Source organism: Danio rerio, chromosome 2, assembly GCF_052040795.2.
Source record: "Danio rerio strain M-AB ecotype USA chromosome 2, GRCz13ab, whole genome shotgun sequence".
NCBI lineage: Eukaryota > Metazoa > Chordata > Actinopteri > Cypriniformes > Danionidae > Danio > Danio rerio.
In genome coordinates this window covers 727501-749894 of record NC_141022.1, presented here as the reverse complement: position 1 = coordinate 749894, position 22394 = coordinate 727501, and the positions used below count along the sequence as shown (strand labels likewise).

The window sequence follows — 22394 nt, the reverse complement described above, 5'->3', positions numbered from 1 at the left end:
TTTAACCGCGAATAACAACACGGAGAGGAAGAAACAACCGCTGCAGTCGCTGTTGTTTAGTAATTGCTGGATTTAGGTAAATTATATTATTTATAACCGATATTATATTATTCTCTTAATAATATTTACAGTAATGTTTGTACCATACTGTTTCTCAGAGTAATAACGTTAGTTCAGCTCTGAATCAATAGTTCAGCAGTCGGAGATGTGTCCAGTCTCAGTAGTGTTTTGCTGACGGAGATAAACAGCGGTCATGTCTGCACTGAGGAGGCTTTATTAGTGTAAATGTGCTGTTTTGTGAGTCCTCCTGATAATTATTTCACACCGGGCTGCCTCACAGACGGCTCTCTTCAGCACTGCTGACTGATTATAAAGCATCATCTCGAGGACAACATCAGCTCCAGACACGGTACGTTAAGTAAAAATGATGCTGTTCTAAGTGTTCTGTTATAATTTCTATAATAAAACATCTAATATGTAAATGTGTATTCATTCGTTATGGATGTGAGTGTATATGTACACTCACCGACCACTTTATTAGGTACACCTGTCCAACTGCTCGTTAATGCAAATGTCAGCCAATCACATGGCAGCAGCTCACTGCATGTCGGCATGTAGACACGGTCAAGAGGATCTGCTGCAGGTCAAAGCGAGCATCAGAATGGGGAAGAAAGGGGATTTAAGAGACTTTGAACGTGGCATGGTTGTTACTGCCAGACGTGCTGCTCTGAGTATTTCAGAAACTGCTGATCTACTGGGATTTTCACGCACAACCATCTCTAGGGTTTACAGAGAATGCTCCGACAAAGAGGAAATATCCAGTGAGCGGCAGTTCTGTGGGCGCAAATGCCTTGTTGATGAGGCCAGAGGTCAGAGGAGAATGGCCAGACTGGTTCCAGCTGATAGAAAGGCAACAGTAACTCAAATAAGCACTCGCTACAACCGAGCTCTGCAGAAGAGCATCTCTGAACACACAACACGTCCAACCTTGAGGCGGATGGGCTACAGCAGCAGAAGAGCACACCGGGTGCCGCTCCTGTCAGCTAAGAACAGGAAACTGAGGCTACAATTCACACAGACTCACCAAAACTGGACAATAGAAGATTGGAGAAACGTTGCTGCTCTGATGAGTCTCCATTTCTGCTGACACATTCAGATGCTCGGCTCACAATTTGGCCTCAACAACATGAAAGCATGGATCATCCTGCCTTGTATCAGCGGTTCAGGCTGGTGGTGGTGGTGTAATGGTGTGGGGGAGATTTTCTTTGGGTCCATTAGTACCAATTGAGCATCAACGCCACAATAATAATAATTTAAAAAAATTTTTAAAAATGCATTTATTCAGCCAAGATGCATCACATGCAAAATAAAATAAAACAAACATCCCAAACTGTGATCTCTGCCATTGCATTAGCACCTTTATATCTATAGCTGTCACGTGTGCTTTATACTACTTTCAAAAATGTCTTTAAGTTAGAAATGCTAAAGGCAAAACTGGAGCTTTATTTTCAATTAATTCATTCAATTTCTTGTCAGCTTAGTCCCTTTATAAATCCGGGGTCGCCACAGCAGAATGAACCGCCAACTTATCCAGCAAGTTTTTACGCAGCAGATGCCCTTCCAGCCGCAACCCATCTCTGGGAAAAGCTTTATTTTCCTGTCTTCATTTTCAGTTGGTAGATCTTGATTGTCTGCAAGGCTGAGGTTTGAGATTATTGGCTGAAAAAGGTTGGAGATCACTGCGGTAGATTAATGTGTGCTGGATCTTTTCCCCTCAGATGTGGAGCTGTGACGGTGTAAAGAAGATTATTAAAGAGGAGCAAGAAAACACAGGAGACACTGAGGAACACAGAGGTTGGAGATCTTTAATCCTTCATTAATGACAGATTTCCAGAATCAAATGCCCTGTTTACACTAATACATTTTAGTTTAAAGTAAAATGAACACATGATATAAGGAACTGCTATTTTCATTTGATATTAACAACTTAACAGACAGCAGAAATGTTGTGGCGTCGTGTAGCTGCATATTTATATGAGCGTCATCTTCACTGTGTGCATGTTTATAACAAAACAGAGCCGATAACATCACTGCCTCCTTTCATGTTCAGTGATTATATGAAACATTCCCTCTCTATTGCTGAATATCAGTTTAATAATCAATAATGGCCTTTTTAAAAGTGTAACGTACAATAACTTTATATATTATAGCAAATAAAGGCAGGCAGTCAGACAATGTGCGGAATCAGTGTCTGCGGTTACATTCATTAATATATTAACTGATCTTTGCGCTCAGCCAAAACACGTTACCTGAGAACAAGTCATAGATTCAGAAGACCAAAGTCGGGTCTTAATTAATTAAATATCACGCTTAACAAATATAATAAGATTAAATCCAGCGGGAGATTCTTGATGTCCGATGTGTAGCTCTCAGCGCTGCAGTGCATGCCGGCGTGTGTGTGTGTGTGTGTGGTCACGTGATGTGCGTTTTCCGTGGTGTAATGTTGACGGAGAGTTGTTCAGAAACACTAGGTGAAACACAAGTGTGGACGCGGATCACTTTTATTCTAAAAGGCCATTTTAAAGGGCCATGAAAGCCCCTCGTTTTAGCAGGGTGTTTTCACACCTCTACTTTGGAAAAAGTGGGCGTGTCCAGCTCTGTTTAGGAGGAACTAAAGTGGGAGGGTGTGGGAGTGTCTATTTGGGCAAGCGCGAGTTTCAGAGTCAAAACACACACACACACACACACACACACACGGGAGAAAGTGATGGTGTTTACATGGACATCTGTATTTGCCAAATGATTAAATGGTGGACTTTAACTGCAGTTTGGCTCTTTCATTCAGGGAATTCATTCATGCCCCTTGCGACAAACGAGATATTTGATTCGAGGAGCTGCTCTAAGCATGTATTTTTCATGCAATGTTTAATGCCACACGGCGAATGAGAGAAAAAAAACCCTCCGCATTTCCCGGAAACTTAGATGCACACGGCAGGTAGTGTCAGAAAGCCGCGTGTGTTATTCCGGTCACTAAATGCGGCGAAAATCCTACACAAGGTTAAAGTTTGGTTGTGATGCTAACATGTTTACACTCGGTGCAATAGTTAACTTAGTTCAATACGAACAAACTGAATTAACAAAGAGCACTGGTCGCTCACTTACCAAACAATGTTCCTCCTTAGACACGTAAGTTATTGTTGTCGAGCGTCGCGTACACTGTTAATCCACACGTGACTCCAGCTGCGCTCTCACAGAGAGAAAATGAAAACAAAACTTCACTGCAGCAAACTATAAAAGCAACACTTCACGCTTGTTTTGCCAACACAACGTGGCGTCTCTGCCATCTAAACACTGTGACAGTAATGAATATTAATGAAGTTGCACAATAGAGCGCGCTGATTGGTTTGAACCAAGCTTTACTCATGCATTAATGCAGCACACTGTAAGACGTAATAAGACACACTCTGGCACAGACGTCCAGTCTGCACGCTGGAATACACGCTATTATCTCATGACCGTGACGCAGCTTCAACAATTAGTTTCAAAACGGAAGTACGAATTTGCTTGAAATAACGCAAAAACAACCAATTTACACTTTTTAGTGAAATATAGGTGTCCTGATAGTGTTTATAGCAGTGTGGGACACATATACCACTGTCAACAGCTCAACACATGTGTTCTGGTGTTTCGTGACCCTTTAAAACTAAAACGTATTAATGTAAAAGCAGGGCCACAGACTGTTGAAAATGCAGATAATAGAGGTGTCACTTGAAATTAAAGTCAGGATGTGTTTTATTTCAGCCCTGATGATAGTCAAGGAAGAAGAGAGAGAAATTAAAGAGGAGGAGGAGGAGGAATGTCAAGATGGTGCGGTTGGAGAAACGCAATCTCAACCTGCAGACACTGAAACCGTTTTCACCTGTCCTCAATGTGGAAAGAGCTTCAGAAAGAAGCATTACCTCAAGCAGCACATTGGCATCCACATTGGATTGAAGCCGTTCGCCTGCGCTGAATGTGGGAAGAGCTTCCGAATTAAATCAAGTCTCGAGGTGCACATGAGACTCCACACCGGAGAGAAACCGTTCACGTGCTCCCTATGCGGGAAGAGTTTCAGACGCTCAGGAACGTTTGACGATCACCAGCGAATTCACTTCGAAGAGAAGCCGTTTACATGCGACGAGTGTGGAAAGAGCTTCAAATGGGCGAACTGTCTCCAGATCCACAAGCTCATTCACTCTGGAGAAAAGCCCTTCGGCTGTGATCAATGCGGGAAGAGATATATTCAGAAGTCTGAACTGCGGGACCACATGATGTCCCACACTAACGAGAAACCTTACTCGTGTGAGTTTTGCGGGAAGGGGTTTGCGCGCTTGTGTCGTTTTCGACACCATCAGAAAACACACACGGGTGTGAACGAGTATTCATGCACGGATTGTGGCCAAACCTTCACGACGTTCACCCTGCTGAAAGCGCACCAGAAGATCCACACCGAAAAAAGACCCTATAAGTGTGCGTTCTGCCAGAAGACCTTCAAGCAGTCGGGAGCGTTTAAGAAACACCATCGAATCCACTCCGAGGAGAAGCCGTTCGCCTGTGACGAGTGTGGAAAGAGCTTCAAGTGGGAGAACAGCCTCCAGATCCACAAGCTCATTCACTCTGGAGAAAAGCAGTTCAGCTGTGATCAATGCGGGAAGAAGTTTGTGCAGAAGTCAGACCTGAAGACCCACATGATGTCCCACACTGGAGAAAAGCCGTACTCGTGTGCGGTGTGCGGGAAGGGCTTTGTGAGGTTGAGCGTTTTTAAAAACCATCAGAAAGCACACGCCGGGGTGAAGGAGTTCGTGTGCTCGGATTGTGGAAAAGCCTTCACCACGTCCACACTGTTAAACGCGCACCAGAAGATCCACACTGGAGAAAAGCCCTACAAGTGTTCATACTGCGAGAAGAGCTTCACCAGTTCTGGAAGCCTTCAGGGACACGAGAGGATCCACACCGGAGAGAAGCCCTACACCTGTGACGAGTGCGGGAAGAGTTTCAAATGGCGGAGGAGTCTCCAGATCCACAAGCTCATTCACTCCGGGGAAAAGCCCTTTGACTGCGATCAGTGCGGTAAAACGTTTGTGCAGAAGTCAGACCTGAAGACACACCTGATGTCTCACAGTGGGGAAAAGCCGTACTCGTGTACGGTGTGCGGGAAGGGCTTTGTAAGGTTGTGCTTTTTAAAAATGCATCTAGAAAAGAATCCACACTGACAATGACCTAGCGACAAGTCTCTATTAATAATTGCTCAGATGATACCCAGCAAGTATCATTGTGTTTAACCCCTTAAACGCCACCTGGAGGCTTATGTTTACATCTTATTTTTGCAATTAAATCTTAATCAAAGCATGACGAACTGTATATCGATGGGAAGGTCAAAGATGTGTGAGTAGATATGCATCACTGTTTATAGTTATGTGTGAAGAGTAATAGATGAAACACGTTTTCTGTCACCTTACAACCTGTAGGGGCGCTTACACTTACATTTAAACCATAATATTGTAGTATAAACGTGAAGCAATCATAACAAGCTATATATCATTTGAATGCGCAACATTACTAGTTTCCATATCTGGTGGCTGATTTTTGATAGATATTACTGAGTAAGTAATAACAGTGATTTATTAATTTGCACTCATTAGAGTAGTAAAGTATTACTTTGCTACAGCAATCCACATGTGAAAGGGTTTTCGGAGGCTGAATTCAACTCTTATACCACCAAACTTCCCATACTACATCAGAATTGTATGTTTACTTTACAAATATTGTCAAAAGTATGAAAACATATGGTTCATATTCCTCAAAAACATAAGTGGTGCCCGTCTTTTCTCACTAATGAAAACCGTATGGTGAACTAGTGGTCATGTTTGGTACTGCGGCCAAACTACATCTCACTGAAAGCTCGATTCTTTGGGAGATTTGGAATAGACACTGATCACGTACTTAGCTTTGATTTTCTGTCAACTGTAGGCTAAACCTTTTTTATGTATAAAAAGGTTTTGTAAAATACATATTTTATGTAATATATTAAAATATAAACGCACTGTTTTTATAAATTTATTCTAAGTAATGTAACTTGTTTTATTTAACTTTCTCTCACTTCAACTACAATCTGACACCTGTCTTCTTTAAAATGAGGGTAATCTTAAATCTATGCTCAATTGATGCTCAAAGGTATGTTAATAAACTGGAGGCGACAGTTAAGGGGTTAAAAGAAGTCTAATAGACGTCAAATCGATGTTTAAACATTAGACGGCTTGACTAAGACATGGATACATTTATTATGTAGGAAGAGTGATAGATTAAACACGTTTACTGTCACCATACAACCTGTGTGAGCGTTTACTCCTACATATCTAAACCATAATATTGCTGTTTAAAAGTGAAGCAATCATGACAATCTATATATCGTTTGAACTCTTAATATTTCTGGTTTCCATTTCTGGTGGCGGATTTTTGATAGATAATACTGAGCAACAGTTGTTTATTCATTTGCAACAGCCCTCATTAGAGTCTTAAGTATTACTTTGCTACAGCAATCCACATGTAAAAGTGTTTTTGGAGGCTAAATTAAACTCTAATGCCATCAAACTGCCTATATTACATCAGATTTGTATGTTTACTTTACAAATATTGTCAAAAGTAGAAAATAATATGGTTTATATTCCTCAAAACATCAGGGGAACCTTTGTATGTTAAGCAATGTAAACACGGTGATTATGTCTGGTAGTGTGGCCAAACAATCTTACAGAAAAAAAACACATTTTTTTAAGATGTTAACTTCAGTTTTGGAATATAATTTGATCAAATATTTAGCTTTAAAGTTCTGTCAATTTTAGGCTAAAATATGTCATGTAATGTACTAATATACACATGTATTGTAGGCACATAACTAATGGTTTAAGTCTTTATCCCTTTTTCCACTTCAGCTACATTCTGACACCTGTCTTCCTTAAAATGACACCAATCTTAAATCTATGCTCAATTAATGCTCAAATAACAAATGCTCAAATGCACAATAACGGGTTAAAAAAAGCTGAATAGACGTCTAATAGATGTCTCAACATAAGACGGCTTTACTAAAACAAGGCTAAATTTGGGTTAGGGGTATCTGTCTAGTCTGGGCATTTGATGACTGGTCTAGTTTTGGACTATTCTTAGACGTCAATTAGTCGTTCACTGACGGATCAAATTTAACGTTATGCTAGACGTCCATGTTTAGATGTCTATTAGATGTCAATTAAGCATAACATTGCTTTGTGGGTATTTATCTAACTATGAATATCTGTGTGATTGATAAATGTAAATGTTCTGCTTGAGGTGAACGGGGTCAGTATAAATCATGAGCCTAATAAGCTTCTGCGTCTGCTCAAACATTGACTTAACGAGATGGAGTTTTCATTAAAACTATCGTTCCACCATCATTATGCTTAAATATTCATCACAACAGGATGCCTTTATGCAGAATAATGAACTGATCTGATTTTCCCCTTATGCCTTTTCCTAAACGCATGTGTAGACCTGCAGGCTGTGTTACAAGGTTTTTTTTAGTTTATGTTGTTTTTACTGTTTAGAATGTCAACCGTACCCTATAAAATGTCTGGAAAACAAACAAACAGTGTAGCGTTGAGATTTTAGAAAATCAGTAAATCTGGGTAACCAGTGCTCAAACAGGAGAGGAAATCACAGTGTAGAACTGAAGATATGTACAGAGCAACAAGCAGAATAGCCAGTGTGGAGTTTATATAACTTGATTATTATTATTATTATTATTTAGTGAAAACGCACACACATTTAACAAAAAAACTACTAACAAGAAAAACCCAAGCCCATCCTCTTCCAGCAGTCCGCTCATCTGAGATTCACAACACAAACACTGGACATTGAGGATATTTATAACACGTTTCAAATATAGATGTGTTGAACTTAAAAAAGACTTGATGTCAAAACCTCCACAGTAATGTCAGATTCCTCATCTGATGTGGAGAGAGAGCAGCTTGTCTGAGCGCAGCTGATCTCAGGTCTGGTCTTGGTTTGCTCAGAGTCTGTTGTTCCTCTGCAGATGAAGCTGTGCTTCTGCTCTTTCAGTCTCTTTCTGCAAGTGTTGAAAGTGATTTCAGAAATCAGTGATCGCCATTCTTTGCCTTTTTTTGGTTATTCTGTAATCATTGCATGCATCACTAATAAATATTCTAAAAACAAAAATATTTCCATTGTGATGAATATATATATATATCAATTAGTGACGGAATAGAATTGTTGTTTTTGTCATTTTTGACACGTTTGGGGGATTATTTTATGAGGCCAAACTCTTTCTGCTTTGCTGTAGGCCTATCCTGAAAGGCTGAATAGGTTAAAGCCTATACTCACTGCAGCCTGACGGATGAACAAATACAATTAAAACCTTATCAATAAATCTTGTAAGATACTGCATGATCCAGATATAGTATTGTTTGATACATTTTTAAAGTTTTCATTACATTTTGGGCATGAAATCCACACTGAATCCCCCCTACTGATGGGATCAGTTAAATCCAGATTTGCTGGATCAAAGTCATTCAAATCCTACAGAAAAGGCATCAAAACCAAGATTGGCTTACGTGATCTAATCCAATTACATAACCCGTTTTTTCTTTAGAAAAACACATTTTTAAGATTTGATCCAATCTGTTATCCAAAATCCCAGTGGATTACTTTTGAAAAACCGGGCCTTGATGAATTAAGGGGTTAAGCTGAAAATGAATGACCAATCTGAGATCAAATAGATTGTAAGATTTCTGATGCTGTTTTCTTTTCCTTATTTTATGTACTATGAGGTTTAAAACAGCTTTAAATATGTTTAAATACACGTTTGATGTTTCCCCGCCTTCAGATTTATCAGCTTCATGATGTTGGTAGGTGCAGGGGTGGGCAAGTGGGGTCGGTGTCCTGCACAGTTTAGCTCCAACTCTAATCAAACACACCTGCTTATAGATTTCTAGTGATCTTGTAGACACTGATTGGCATGTTCAGGTGTTTTTGATTAGAGTTGGAGCTAGACTATGCAGGACACCAGCCCCCCAGGACCGAGCTTGCCCACCCCTAGTTTAGTGTATTTGTGTCGCTCCAGTGCAGCAGGTGGCGCTGCTCTGTTTCAGATTTAACCGCGATTAACAACACGAAGAGGAAGAAAAACAACTGCTGGTTTTAGGTAAACTGTTATTATTGTACCCGTTTAATGTTATTTGCAGTAATGTTACTGTTTCTCTGAAGTATGAATAGCGGATATTCGCTAAGGAAACAATAGGTCAGCTGTAATATTTTGCTGTCAGAGATAGAGAATAGCTGCATTAGCACTACAGCTAATGTTGCTAAAGCAATGTCTCATATTTTTGATTCTGCATTCGCATGCTGACGATATGATCCTAAACAGGTATAATGTTGTAAACCTCTGATTTGTAAACACATGAAGCGTGAAAAAACTGCAAGTGTCATGTGGAATGTTCTCCTGAAATGGGCTTTTCCCTCAGCCTCCTGTGTTTATGTTCAGTTATTGCACTGTAAAGGCAATGATGACAAGAGCCCATTCTTTACCAGCGAAGTGAAGCGGTGGAACCCACACACAGAAAACATGCTCATTTTAGGAGAACATTCAAGATAGAGCGGATATTGCGGTCTCAATATCTTTATTTTTTGTAAAACTACAATAAAGAGGGAAATCAAGCATGTATATAGTCACATTTATTTACTTTAACGTGTTCAGTTCAACCAGCCTGACATCAACATTACGCTGAAGAGCAGAGTGTTTACACAGATATTAATACACATAGGAGGAACATCTGTTCAATTTGAAATGAATATTAGTATTTCCCAGTACTGGGTTGCAGCTGGAAGGGCATCCGCTGTGTAAAACATATGCTAGAATAGTTGGCGATTCATTCCGCTGTGGCGACCCCAGATTAATAAAGGGATTAAGCCGAAAAGAAAATGATTAAATATTAGTAAAATGATCACAGTATTTTGTGTAAGCCATGGAGAAGTGTGTGTACAACAAAATACAGGCGGTATAAAACTAATAGTAATCGAATGACCTTTGTACATTTACAAAAATAGAGCCCTTATAGACATATATTTCTGAGGATTCCACTTTTAAATCAGCCACAGAAATAATCTGCAGGTGTGTTACTCTTGACTGAGTACACTGAGACAAACCGAAAGTGAAAATGTAGCGCATATATAGTGCAGTACCTTACATGTCCAGTAGGTGGCGGCACTGAACCACAAGTGGCTATATGCGACGGCACAATGATAGTAATTAAAATATAGATATTTTAGGGACCATTCATTCATTTTCTTTTCAACTTAGTCCCTTTATTAATCAGGGGTCACCACAGCGGAATGAACTGCCAACTTATCCAGCACATGTTTTACGCAGTGGATACCCTTCCAGCTGCAACCCATCTCTGCGAAACATACGCACTCATTCACACACACACTTCAGACAATTTAGCCTACCCAATTCCCCTATAGCGCATGTGTTTGGACTGTGGGGGAACCCGGAGCACCCGGAGGAAACCAACAAGGGGAGAACATGCAAACTCCACACAGAAATGCCAACTGGCTCAGCCAAGACTCGAACCAGCAACCTTCTTGCTGTAAGGCGACAGCACTACCTACTGCGCCACTGCGTCGGTTTTGGAGGCCTATCTCGTTATATTTTTGACGTCAGTTGTGGGTGGTAGTTTATGCCCCCTGATTTAGAGGCTATATTACATTTTAATATAAATTTATGCTATAAACACGGATCTAGTCTATTAATACTGACTAGTTATGGGGTTAAATGTGACATTTGATGCTCTTTAGTGTCTTGAAGGTTAAAAATATATTAGTTTGTTGGGTCATTCAGTTGGATAGAAGTGTATAAATGTAGCGCATATATAGTGCAGTACCTTACATGTCCAGTAGAGGCTCAAAACCACAAGTGGCTGAATGTGACGGCACAACAATGATCGTAATTAAAAATATACATTTTGTGGGGCAAGTCTGGTTCTATTTTTGACATCAGCCGTGGGTCGCAGTTTGAGACCCCTATTTTAGAGGCTATATTATATTTTAATATAAATATAATGCGCTATAGACCATTTTGAGGGATGTAAACAAACACGATGATCCCAGCATATTTCCTGTTTTACATTTTTAATTTCTTTAGCTTCCGAGAATCCAAAAAGAGCCACATATTGATGTTATTAGTGCTGTTTTGACATTAAGTTAGTATTGAATTGCCTCTTGTTACAGTTATGAAAGAGTTTATTAACAAGCACTAAATGTTCATGGGTCAATGACATCACCACATTGAAATGCTCTATAAACACTGCTCTAGTTACTAACCAGGTGTAGGGTTAAATCTGACACTTGATGGTCTTTAGATTTAGATTTAAGATTTATTTAGTTTGTTGCATCATGTCATTAAACAGAAGTGTAAATAATTGTGTAGATTAATGCGTGGTGGATCTTTTTCCCCAGATGTGGAGCTGTGACACTGTAATGAAGATTATTAATGAGGAGGAAGGAAACGCAGGAGACGCTGAAGAACACAGAGGTTGGAGATCTTTAATGATACTGCTTTGATTACCCAGCACACGGTTATCCTACATAAACAATATTATCCCTTTCTCTTACATAGGAAATTTAATATCTATCTCCTCCTAGGGATTTTAAGCGATGACCGCCAAATTTGGTGCACATCTTTAGACTAGTCTGACTTGGGTTGCTATGTCTTTTCCAACTGATCCAACTTTCAGTTTTTGGAAAACTGACCCGGAAAACTCTGAAAAAATCCCATTGACTTAACATTGGACCAAAGTTTGACGCATCATAACTCCGAAAGAGAAATTCCAAGAAACATGTGATCCTCCACATTTAAAGAGGCTTTCACACTGTGTAAAACTACATATTAAACTGGGGTATAAGTTGTACCCCTGGAGTGCAGGAGCACCCCAAACATCCCCATTGACTTAAAATGCTGAAGAAACTCATAGACTCCCATTATAAAGGCCCAGATTGATCTCTTTATACTGCACTGCCATAGAGACATCTGGGTCAATTTATATCATTCATATAGGCAGGAAGCTTTAATGTATCATAATTTTAAGCTGTACATCAACTCATAGCAACAAAACAGACCAACCTAGCAACCATTTAAAAACGGCGATATCTCAGCATCAGAACATCATAGAGACATAGAGGTTGTCTCGATTGACTAATGCTAGCAAATAGAATGTATTGTATGTTAAACATGCTAGCAATGATTAGCAACATGCTAACAATAATTAGCTAAGTGCTATAATATGCAAAAAATGCTTGTTAGTATTAAATAGTAAAACGTAGTAATAGTGGGGTGGCTCAGTGGTGTCACACTGTGGCCTCACAGCAAGAAGGTTGCTGGTTCGAGTGACTTCTGGGCATTTCTTTGTGGAGTTTGTTCCCCCCCTTGTTGGCGCGGGTTTCCTCTGGGTGCTCTGGTTTCCTTCATAGTTCAAACAAATGCGCGATAGGGGAATTGATCAACTAAAATGGTCGTAGTGTATGAGTGTGTGTGTATGGGTGTTTCCCATTGCTGGGTTGCAGGTAAAAAGGCATCCGCTGTGTAAAACATATGCTGGAATAGTTGGCGCCGGCGGTTCATTCTGCTGTGGCGACCCCTGATGAATAAGGGACTAAGCCGAAAAGAAAATGAATGAATAAATAGTTCTGCTGTTGTTTGTAAATTACAGTTTTGTTGATGAACAGAGTTCTCATGTCACAAGTCTTTCTTCAGAAGAAAAAATATTTTAGGAAATACTGTGGCAAAATTCCTTGCTCCGTTAAATAAATGCATAAATTAACAATGCATAATTAAATAAATACATACAAAAAAAATAAATAAATGCATAAATAAACATACATAAATAAAAATGCATAAATTAATAAGTAGATGCATAAATTAAAATGTGTAAACAAATGCATAAATAAACGTGCATCAATTAATAATGAAATGCATAAATTAATAAATAAATTCATAAAATAAAATGCATAAATAAATAAATAAATAAATGCCTATATAAACATGCATAAATAAATAAATAAATGCATAAATTAATAAATAAATGTATAAATAAATGCATAAATTAATTTATAAATAAATGCATGAATTAATAAATAATAAAATGCATAAATAAATAAATGCATAAATTAATAAATAAATGTATAAATAAATGCATAAATTAATTTATAAATAAATGCATGAATTAATAAATAATAAAATGCATAAATAAATAAATGCATAAATAAATAAATAAATGCATAAATAATAAAATGCATAAATAAATAAATGCTTAAAACATAAATGCATAAATAAATGCATAAATAAAAATTCATAAATAAATAAATGCATAAATAATAAAATACATAAATAAATAAATGCATAAATAATAAAATGCTTAAAACATAAATGCATAAATAAATGCATAAATAAAAATTCATAAATAAATAAATGCATAAATAATAAAATGCATAAATAAATAAATGCTTACTACATAAATGTACAAATAAATAAATGCTTAAAACATAAATGCATAAATAAAAATTCATAAATAAATAAATGCATAAATAATAAAATGCATAAATAAATAAATGCATAAATAATAAAATGCATAAATAAATAAATGCTTAAAACATAAATGCATAAATAAATGCATAAATAAAAATTAATAAATAAATAAATGCATAAATAATAAAATGCATAAATAAATAAATGCTTAAAACATAAATGCATAAATAAATAAATGCTTAAAACATAAATGCATAAATAAAAATTCATAAATAAATAAATGCATAAATAATAAAATGCATAAATAAATAAATGCATAAATAATAAAATGCTTAAAACATAAATGCATAAATAAATGCATAAATAAAAATTCATAAATAAATAAATGCATAAATAATAAAATGCATAAATAAATAAATGCATAAATAATAAAATGCATAAATAAATAAATGCTTAAAACATAAATGCATAAATAAATGCATAAATAAAAATTCATAAATAAATAAATGCATAAATAATAAAATGCATAAATAAATAAATAAATGCTTAAAACATAAATGCATAAATAAATAAATGCTTAAAACATAAATGCATAAATAAAAATTCATAAATAAATAAATGCATAAATAATAAAATGCATAAATAAATAAATGCTTAAATAATAAAATGCTTAAAACATAAATGCATAAATAAATGCATAAATAGAAATTCATAAATAAATAAATGCATAAATAAATAAATGCTTAAAACATAAATGCATAAATAAATGCATAAATACAAATTCATAAATAAATAAATGCATAAATAATAAAATGCATTAATAAATAAATGCATAGATAATAAAATGCATAAATAAATAAATGCATAGATAATAAAATGCATAAATAAATAAATGCATAGATAATAAAATGCATAAACAAATGTATAAATAAAAAATCATAAATAAAAAATGCGTAAATTAATAAATAAATAATAAATGCATAAAAATATGTTAATGCATAAATAAAACTGCATAAATAATTAACAAAATGAAAGCCGTATTAGTATTATGAGTTGATCAAACATATAGATAAGGCTTGCCTGGTCACAACCCAGAGTACCCTAGCAACCACTCAGCAATAGAAAAAACACACTAGCAATGCATTAGCAATTCTCAAACAACATTGAAAACCCTAGCAACCGCTGTGCTTCCTGCCAATCACGTTCATCAATGAACTTCCGCTTCTAGTTCTTCACTAACAACTCTAACAAGCTTTCAGTGTATTTCCAGAATCCCAGACTGCTGTTGCGGATTCATAATGAAGAATGTAGATCATAGAGGTGTCGTTTGATACTAAACTCTGAATCTGCTTTGTATTTTAGACTTCATTGTAGTCAAAGTGGAAAATGAAGACGAGAGAGTAATAATAGAGGAGGAGGAGGAGGAATCTCAGTATGGTGCAGTTGGAGAAACACAAGCTCATCCTGCAGACCCTGACAAGCCTTTCACCTGTCCTCAATGTGGAAAGAGCTTCAGAAATAAAGGACTTCTCAGAAGCCACATTAAGATCCACACTGGAGCGAAACCCTTCACCTGCACCGAATGTGGGAAGAGCTTCACAAATAGAGGAAGTCTTCGAGTTCACACCCGACTGCACACCGGAGAGAAGCCCTTCACATGCTCTCAGTGCGGGAGGAGTTTCACACAGTTAGGAACGCTTCATAAACACCAGCGAATCCACTCCGAGGAGAAGCCGTTCGCCTGTGACGAGTGTGGAAAGAGCTTCAAGTGGGAGAACGGCTTCCAGATCCACAAGCTCATTCACTCTGGAGCAAAGCCGTTTGACTGTGATCAGTGCGGGAAGAAGTTTGTGAAGGAGTCCCACCTGAAGGACCACATGATGTCCCACACTAACGAGAAGCCCTACTTGTGTTCGGTGTGTGGGAAGGGCTTCGCCAGGCTGTCCACGTTTAAAACCCATCAGAACATACACGCGGGTGTGAAGGAGTTCGTGTGCGCAGACTGTGGGAAAGCCTTCACCACGTCAGCTGAGCTGAAACAGCACCACAGGATCCACACGGGAGAGAGACCCTACAAGTGCTCACACTGCGAGAAGAGCTTCAGACAGCTAGGCCCTTTACAGCAACACCAGAGACTCCACACCGGAGAGAAACCCTTCCAGTGCCATCGCTGTGGGAAGAGATTCACTTATCACAAGTCTTCAGTCATTCACAGGGAGAAATACTGCCCCAAACTAACAGAACTATCAGTGTGACTCGAACCATACACTCCATACACAAGCCAGACACTGAGGGTCTCATTCATTCATTTTCCTTGGACTTAGTCCCTTTATTTATCACCACAGCGGAATGAACCGCCAACTATTCCAGCATGTTTTACACTGCAGATTTCCCTAAAGCTGCAACCTAGTACCGGGAAACACCCATACACACTCATTCACACACACATTCATACACTACGCCCAATGTAGTTCACCAATTCCCCTATAGCGCATGTGTTTGGGCATGCAAACTCCACACAGAAACGCCAACTGAGCCAGCCGGGACTCGAACCAGCGACCTTCTTGCTGTGAGGCCACAGTAATAACCACTGATCTGAGTCTAATTCAGGTCAACATGTGCTGTTTTTGCTCATCTACTCTCTGCAAATGTCACAGTATGGCTAAATATGTGATTAAATCTGATTTAACGTCCACAAAGTTTGCCGTCCTGTCGTGTGATTGAAGCGTCCTCGTTTATAGTTGTGTTCACTATGAGATACTGCTTTTTGAAGATCAACAGATCGACCGTTTTATCCCAGTCTCTCTGCAAATCCTGTCCTGTGGACATGTTCATATGTGTTACTATGGAGACATGTTAATATGCTCCTGTCAATCAATATTTGGGGGCGGGGATAACTGCTCTGCTACATCACTCCGCTCTGGGCTTCAAAGTCACTGTGATTTGGATCTTATTGTAACATCAGCAATTAATAAAAGAGATCAAATCAAATCACTTTTATTGTCATATCATCATTAGCAGCATGTGTGCTATGATGAGTGAAAAGCTTAGGTGCTGGCTCCAGACCTGTACAAAATACAGATCAATTCCTGGTGGGCCGCAGCTCTGCATATTCTTTCTCCAACCACCTCCAACTCAAACCTGCTTAATAGTCTCTAGTAGTCTTGAACGCTGATTAGTTGGATTAGATTAGGGTTGAAGCAAAGCTGCAGAGCTGCGGCGTTCCAGGATTTGACTCGGAGACCTATGATGCAAACACTAGCTTACCTACACACATCACAGTTTATGTAAACCGATTTTTTATTTACAGTTTAGGATGTTTACCTTGCTGGATTTTGGTGACCTCGGTAAATAAAAAATGCATTGTTAAATAATGCATAAATAAAAAGCATAAATTAATAAAATACTTAAATGAATAAATAAATAAATAAATAAATGTGTAAAAATGCATGAATAGAAATGCAGTATAAATTTATATGCATATACTAAAAAATCAATAATAAACTTTAGAAAAATAAATAAATGCATAATTAAGTTAATGAATAAATAAGAGCATAAATAAACAAATGTGTTAATAAATAAATGCATAAATAAAATGCATAATAAAAATGCATTAATAAATAAATCCTATAAATGAATAATGCATGAATAAAAATACATTATAAAATAAATAAATGCGTAAAAAACATTAATAAATAGATGCATAAAAATTCATAAATAAAAATGCATTATTAAATAAATAAATGCATAAATAAAATGAATACATTAAAATAAAAACATAAATAAATACATGAATAAATATGCATAAATTGATAAAATGCATTAATAAATAAAAACATACAGAGCTCAGCATATATGCGTACACCCCTCACTAATATGAATTAAATTCATGTTTATTAGAAAGATCTACAATATTATATTTGTGCATATACATTAGTCAGTACTGAAGCCGAATCTGGAGCTAATCTAAGAAAATAACTTACAATAATGGTCCAAAAATAGCACAGCCAAATTTATGTCATAGAAAAATATTCAATACAACAAAAAAAAAGCAAAAACATGAAGTATTTAGTTGGAATTTTGTAGGTTGTGATTTATTTTTGGAATATTTTGCTTGAATTTAATTATATTATCTTTCAATTTCTAAATCTGTTTGGTGACTAAAATATTATATTAATAAATATATCTTTTTAATAAATCTGTTTTGTTAAAATGCACTTAAATACATCACCTATATTCACTAAGAAATGGAGGAACATTCATTTCTAAAATGGGTTGTACTCCATTATGCTGAGCACTGTAAGTAAATTAAATGCATTAAAAAATAAATAAATGGTAAGAGGTTAAATATTTTCCTTTGTATATGGGAGTGTTCTGAGTTCAGATGTTTTGAGGTTAAAATTAGTGATGTTCGATAACCACCGATTTCCTTTCAGATCCGATACGATAGTGAATTATAGCTGGTATTGGCGATACCGATACTTTGTGCATATACACCTGATGTGTCTAATAAATGTAAAAAATATTGTGCATTTCAGATCATATATAAGCTGTTTGTGGAGCTAAAAAGAATAAAATAAATAAATAATGAAATAAATAAATAAATAAAATCAAGAAAAATTCCTTGGAGACTTTTATTTTGAACGCGCGAGCACGCGTCATAAGGTCTGCGACCGCGCCTTCTCCTGTGTCTGCCGAATAAAGGTCTGTGTTTTTATACATTTTAGCGGTGAAAAACTGTGCAAAATCTTCAAACCTCTTCGCTCTTTTAGCTGCGAAAGCGCAGTGACGTTATTAGGAAGGTTCTGCGGCGGTCAATGTGATGAATGTTGACGTTTGAGAGTGTTATTGTGCTGTAATCTGTCCAGTGTCGACAGGTCTGCGGTGCTAACAGGCGAATAGCGGAGTGTTGTGGTGGAGTGTAACACACTGACGGATGCGCTCTTCAGTTTGCTCTGTGTGCTGTTGTTGATGTCAGATTCATCGCGGAAAAGCTGGAAATGGACTACATTAAAGTGGAGATCGTGGATGTGACTGATCTGGAGCCTGTCAGAGTCAAAAGTGAGGAGGACACCGCAGAACAACCCGGTAAGCTGGCACTTCACATGAAGCCTGTGATCAGTTATAACCATTTATAATCATTCTATAAACACATATCTATCTGTAGACACAGCAAACATGATACTGCATAATGACAGTCTGGGTCAGTTTGGGTTTCCCCCACAGTCCAAACACAAGTGCTGTAGGGGAACTGATCAACTGCATTGTGTGTGTGTGTGTGTGTGTATGGGTGTTTCCCAGTACTGGCTTGCATCTGGAAGGGCATCCGCTGTGTAAAACATACGCTGGAATAGTTGGCGGTTCATTCCACTGTGGAGACCCCTAAGGAATATAACTGAATGTGGCTGTTTGTGTATTCTGACACAGCCGTCTCTCTCTCCTCCTCTCTGTGTTGATGTTAGAGCTCGTGGAGCTGGAGAGCGTGTCTCAGAGCGAGGAGCTGGAGGAACCGGAGAGCCTCAGCACCGCGGAAAACCCGGACGATAAGAACTCCAGCGACGCCAAGAAGTCTTTCCCGTGCCCACAGTGCGGGCAGCGCTACCGGCGTAAAGGAGACCTGAAGGAGCACATGACGGTGCACAGCGAGCGGCCGTACGTCTGTCTGCAGTGCGGCAAGAGCTACACGCAGAAGATCAACCTCCAGAACCACCTGCTGATCCACAATGGGGAGAAACCCTTCACCTGCCAGCAGTGCGACAAGAGCTTCACGCGCAAAGGAGACCTGAAGAAGCACATCATCGTGCACTTCGGCGAGCGGCCCTTCACCTGCCAGCAGTGCGGGAACAACTTCAGGCACCAGGGGAACCTCACCAGCCACATGAAGATCCACACCAGCGAGAAGCCGCAGCCCAGTCAGCAGAGCGACCAGAAGCTGATCCAGGTCTGCAACTTCAAGAACCCGGTGCTGTACCACGCTGGAGAGATGCCCTTCAGGTGCGAGCAGTGCGGCCAGAGGTTCATCCTCTCAGCACACCTCAAGAGACACCAGAAGTGGCACAAACACTAGACCCAGAGTGTGTGTGTGTGTGTGTGTGTGTGTGTGTGTGTGTGTGTGTGTGTGTGTGTGTGTGTGTGTGTGTGTGTGTGTGTGTGTGTGTGTGTGTGTGTGTGTGTGTAACTGAGGGTTTACCAGAACATAGAGAAAAGCACTGCTTAAAGGGACAGTACACCCCAAAATAATTATTCAGAACACAAAAGAAGATATTTTGAAGAATGCTCTGGTTGACAACCTGCACTCTTATTTTGTATTTTCTGAGTGTACTGTCTCTTTAAAAGTTTTTTGCATGGTTTAAAGGGACAGTGCATCCCCAAAAAATAATTCTGTCATAATTTATTCTCCATTTTTATGAGTTTTTTTTTTAATTCTGTTGAATGCAAAAGAAGATATTTTGAAGAATGTTCCTGTAATGTATTGTCCTGCTCTGGGTGAAATCAACCTGCATTCCTGTTTTTATTTGTTGTGTGTACTGTCACTTTAAATATTTTGCATTGATGATTTAAAGGGACAGTACACCCCAAAATAAACAGTCACTCAGTGTTTTTATTCAGTTGAACACAAAAGAAGATATTTTGTAGAATGTTCTGGGTGACAACATGCACTCTTATTTTGTGTTGAAGATTGTTTTGTTTGTGTTTTGGGTGTACTGTCTCTTTAAAAGTTGTTGCATTGATGAAAAGTTAATCTGTTATCTCTTGAAGGTTTAAAGGCACGGTGCACCCACAACATTCTGGTATTCTGTTATTCTCTGCACACCTGAAGGGACCCCAGAAGTGGCACAAACACTAGACCAGGGGTGTCCAAACTCAGTCCTGGAGGTCCTGCAAAGTTTAGTTCCAACCCCAATCAGACACACCTGGGCTAATCAAGCTCTTATTACGCTTTCTAGAAACATCTTGCAGGTGTGTTGAAGCAAGCTGGAGCTAAAATCTGCAGGACACCGGCCCTCCAGGACCCAGTTTGGACACTCCTGCACCAGAGGGACAAGATATAGAGATAGAGAGCATGTGAGAGAATATAACTGAGAGTTTACCAGAACATAGAGAAAAGCACTACTTAAAGGGACAGTACACCCCAAAATAAACTAATATTCTCTTCTTTTTTTTTTGTTTTAAATCAGTTTTTTGAATATATTTTGAAGAATTCCCCCATAATTTTTAACCTATTATGACTGACATCAATCTGGATTTTTATTTTGTGTTGAGCAAGATATTTAATTTTCATTATTGAGTGTACTGTCACTTTAAATCTCTTGCGTTGATGAAAAGTCTTAAGATTTAAAGGGACAGTCCACCCAAAAGTTTTTCTCTCATCCCTTCTGCACACCTGAAGAAAGACCAGAAGTGGCCCAGACACTAGAGACTGCGCATGGAGAATGAGTGTAATGGGGGTTTTACCATAGAGAAAAGCACTGCTTAAAGGGACAGTGCACCCAAATATGAGCATTCTGTCATTTATTCTCCCTCATCTTTCCTGTTAAACACAAAAATTCTATATTTATTTTTCCTTACTATGGGTGACATTAACCCACCCGCTGCAGTTTGTGTTCATGTGTGGGTGTACTGTCCCTTTAAATTGTTTGCATTGATTAAATGTTTATTTTAATCTCTAAAAGATTTAAAGAGACTGTTCACCCCAGAAAATGCACATTCTGTCATCAGTTGATTTTGATAATTCTGTTGATCACAAAAGAAGATAGTTTGAAGAATGCTGGAATTTAATATTTGGTTACCTACTATGGGTGGACCGGCTCTTTACAGTTCCTTCTTATCTCCAGAAGATTTAAAGGGACAGTTCACTCTCCAAACAAATGGACAGTTGGTCATATAGTAGTATAGTAGTCAATAGTTCTCCTTTTTATAGTTTTAAGTTTCTTTTTTTCCTCTGTTGAACACAAAATAAGATATTTCGAAGAATGCTGAAACGCTTCCATGCTTTCTCCCTGCTTCATGTCCCTTCACATTTGTTGCATTGATGAAACGTTTACAGATTTAAAGGCACAGTTCAATTCAAAATGAACCCATAAAGGTCACCCTTTGAATATTCAAAACCTTTCTTTTTTTACTCTGTGAAACACAAATGAAGATATTTTGAAGAATGCTGAAAACCTGAACCCATTGACTTCCACAGCACAGTAAATAAATACTATAGATTCAGGTATCAGTTCAACAAAACAACCTTCCAAGCATGCGAGTGTAGATTTCCATTGTTTTTTAGTTGTACTGTCTCTTTAAGACGACGGCGTTCAGGTCAATCTAAACATCACAGTATTTTTATCACAATTTATAATGTTTGGTTAATGTGTTTACTAACATGAACAATATTTATTTATTAATCATTTACTAAAGCATTATTGAAACCCACAGTGGCTGTTATCATTAACCAACTAACAAATATTATAAAATATGAACAAATATCGTTTTGTATATAGATATATGTGAGCAATATCACACTCGTAGCAGTGCGATATGGCTGTATATCAACACTGGTGGGAGGCGTGCGATGGCACAAGGAGGCCTGCTACGAGTGATATTGTGTTTATACAACAGTTCGACGGCATAATTGTGTATATAAAACAAAATCAAACACACAGTTCCAAAAACCCTTTTATATGAGGAACTACTTTCTTCCAGATTCAAATCATAAGCTGACAGTTAAACAGCTGAGCAAGCATCTTCTAAACTTTACATCTGTAGTGTCTGCTGGCTGTATGTGGGCGGAGGAATACAC

At 37.8% G+C, this 22394-nt stretch overlaps 3 protein-coding genes across 7 annotated transcripts in view; all 3 read left to right on the top strand.

Moving 5' to 3' along the window:
• The first annotated feature begins 6 nt into the window (after window positions 1–6).
• znf1014 (zinc finger protein 1014) lies at window positions 7–5391 on the top strand. Its single transcript, NM_001114898.1, is given in 4 exon segments — window positions 7–76; window positions 192–409; window positions 1779–1854; window positions 3802–5391. Coding segments are annotated over 2 exon segments (1527 nt in total). The 5' UTR covers window positions 7–76; window positions 192–409; the 3' UTR covers window positions 5253–5391.
• A 3792-nt stretch (window positions 5392–9183) lies between these two features.
• Window positions 9184–16600, top strand: zgc:113518. 2 transcript variants are annotated; one of them, NM_001012495.2, is given in 3 exon segments: window positions 9184–9229; window positions 11542–11617; window positions 14969–16600. In NM_001012495.2, coding segments are annotated over 2 exon segments (969 nt in total). In that variant the 5' UTR covers window positions 9184–9229; the 3' UTR covers window positions 15862–16600.
• Window positions 16601–18266: 1666 nt separating this feature from the next.
• LOC141377561 (uncharacterized) overlaps window positions 18267–22394 on the top strand; it is a 4920-nt gene continuing 792 nt past the window's right edge. The window contains exons 1-4 of one of the 4 annotated variants that reach the window (XR_015478062.1): window positions 18267–18310; window positions 18585–18694; window positions 19069–20460; window positions 20644–22394. The exon at window positions 20644–22394 is cut by the window's right edge and continues 792 nt beyond it. Coding sequence is in view for 2 of the 4 variants with exons in the window: in XM_087240310.1 (XP_087096436.1) it covers window positions 18607–18694; window positions 19069–19673 (693 nt within the window). In the remaining 2 variants the exon portion in view is untranslated. Of the gene's footprint in view, window positions 18311–18474; window positions 18695–19068 lie in introns of all 4 variants that reach the window. The other 3 variants (XR_015478061.1, XM_087240310.1, XM_087240309.1) reach the window with 3 other exon arrangements.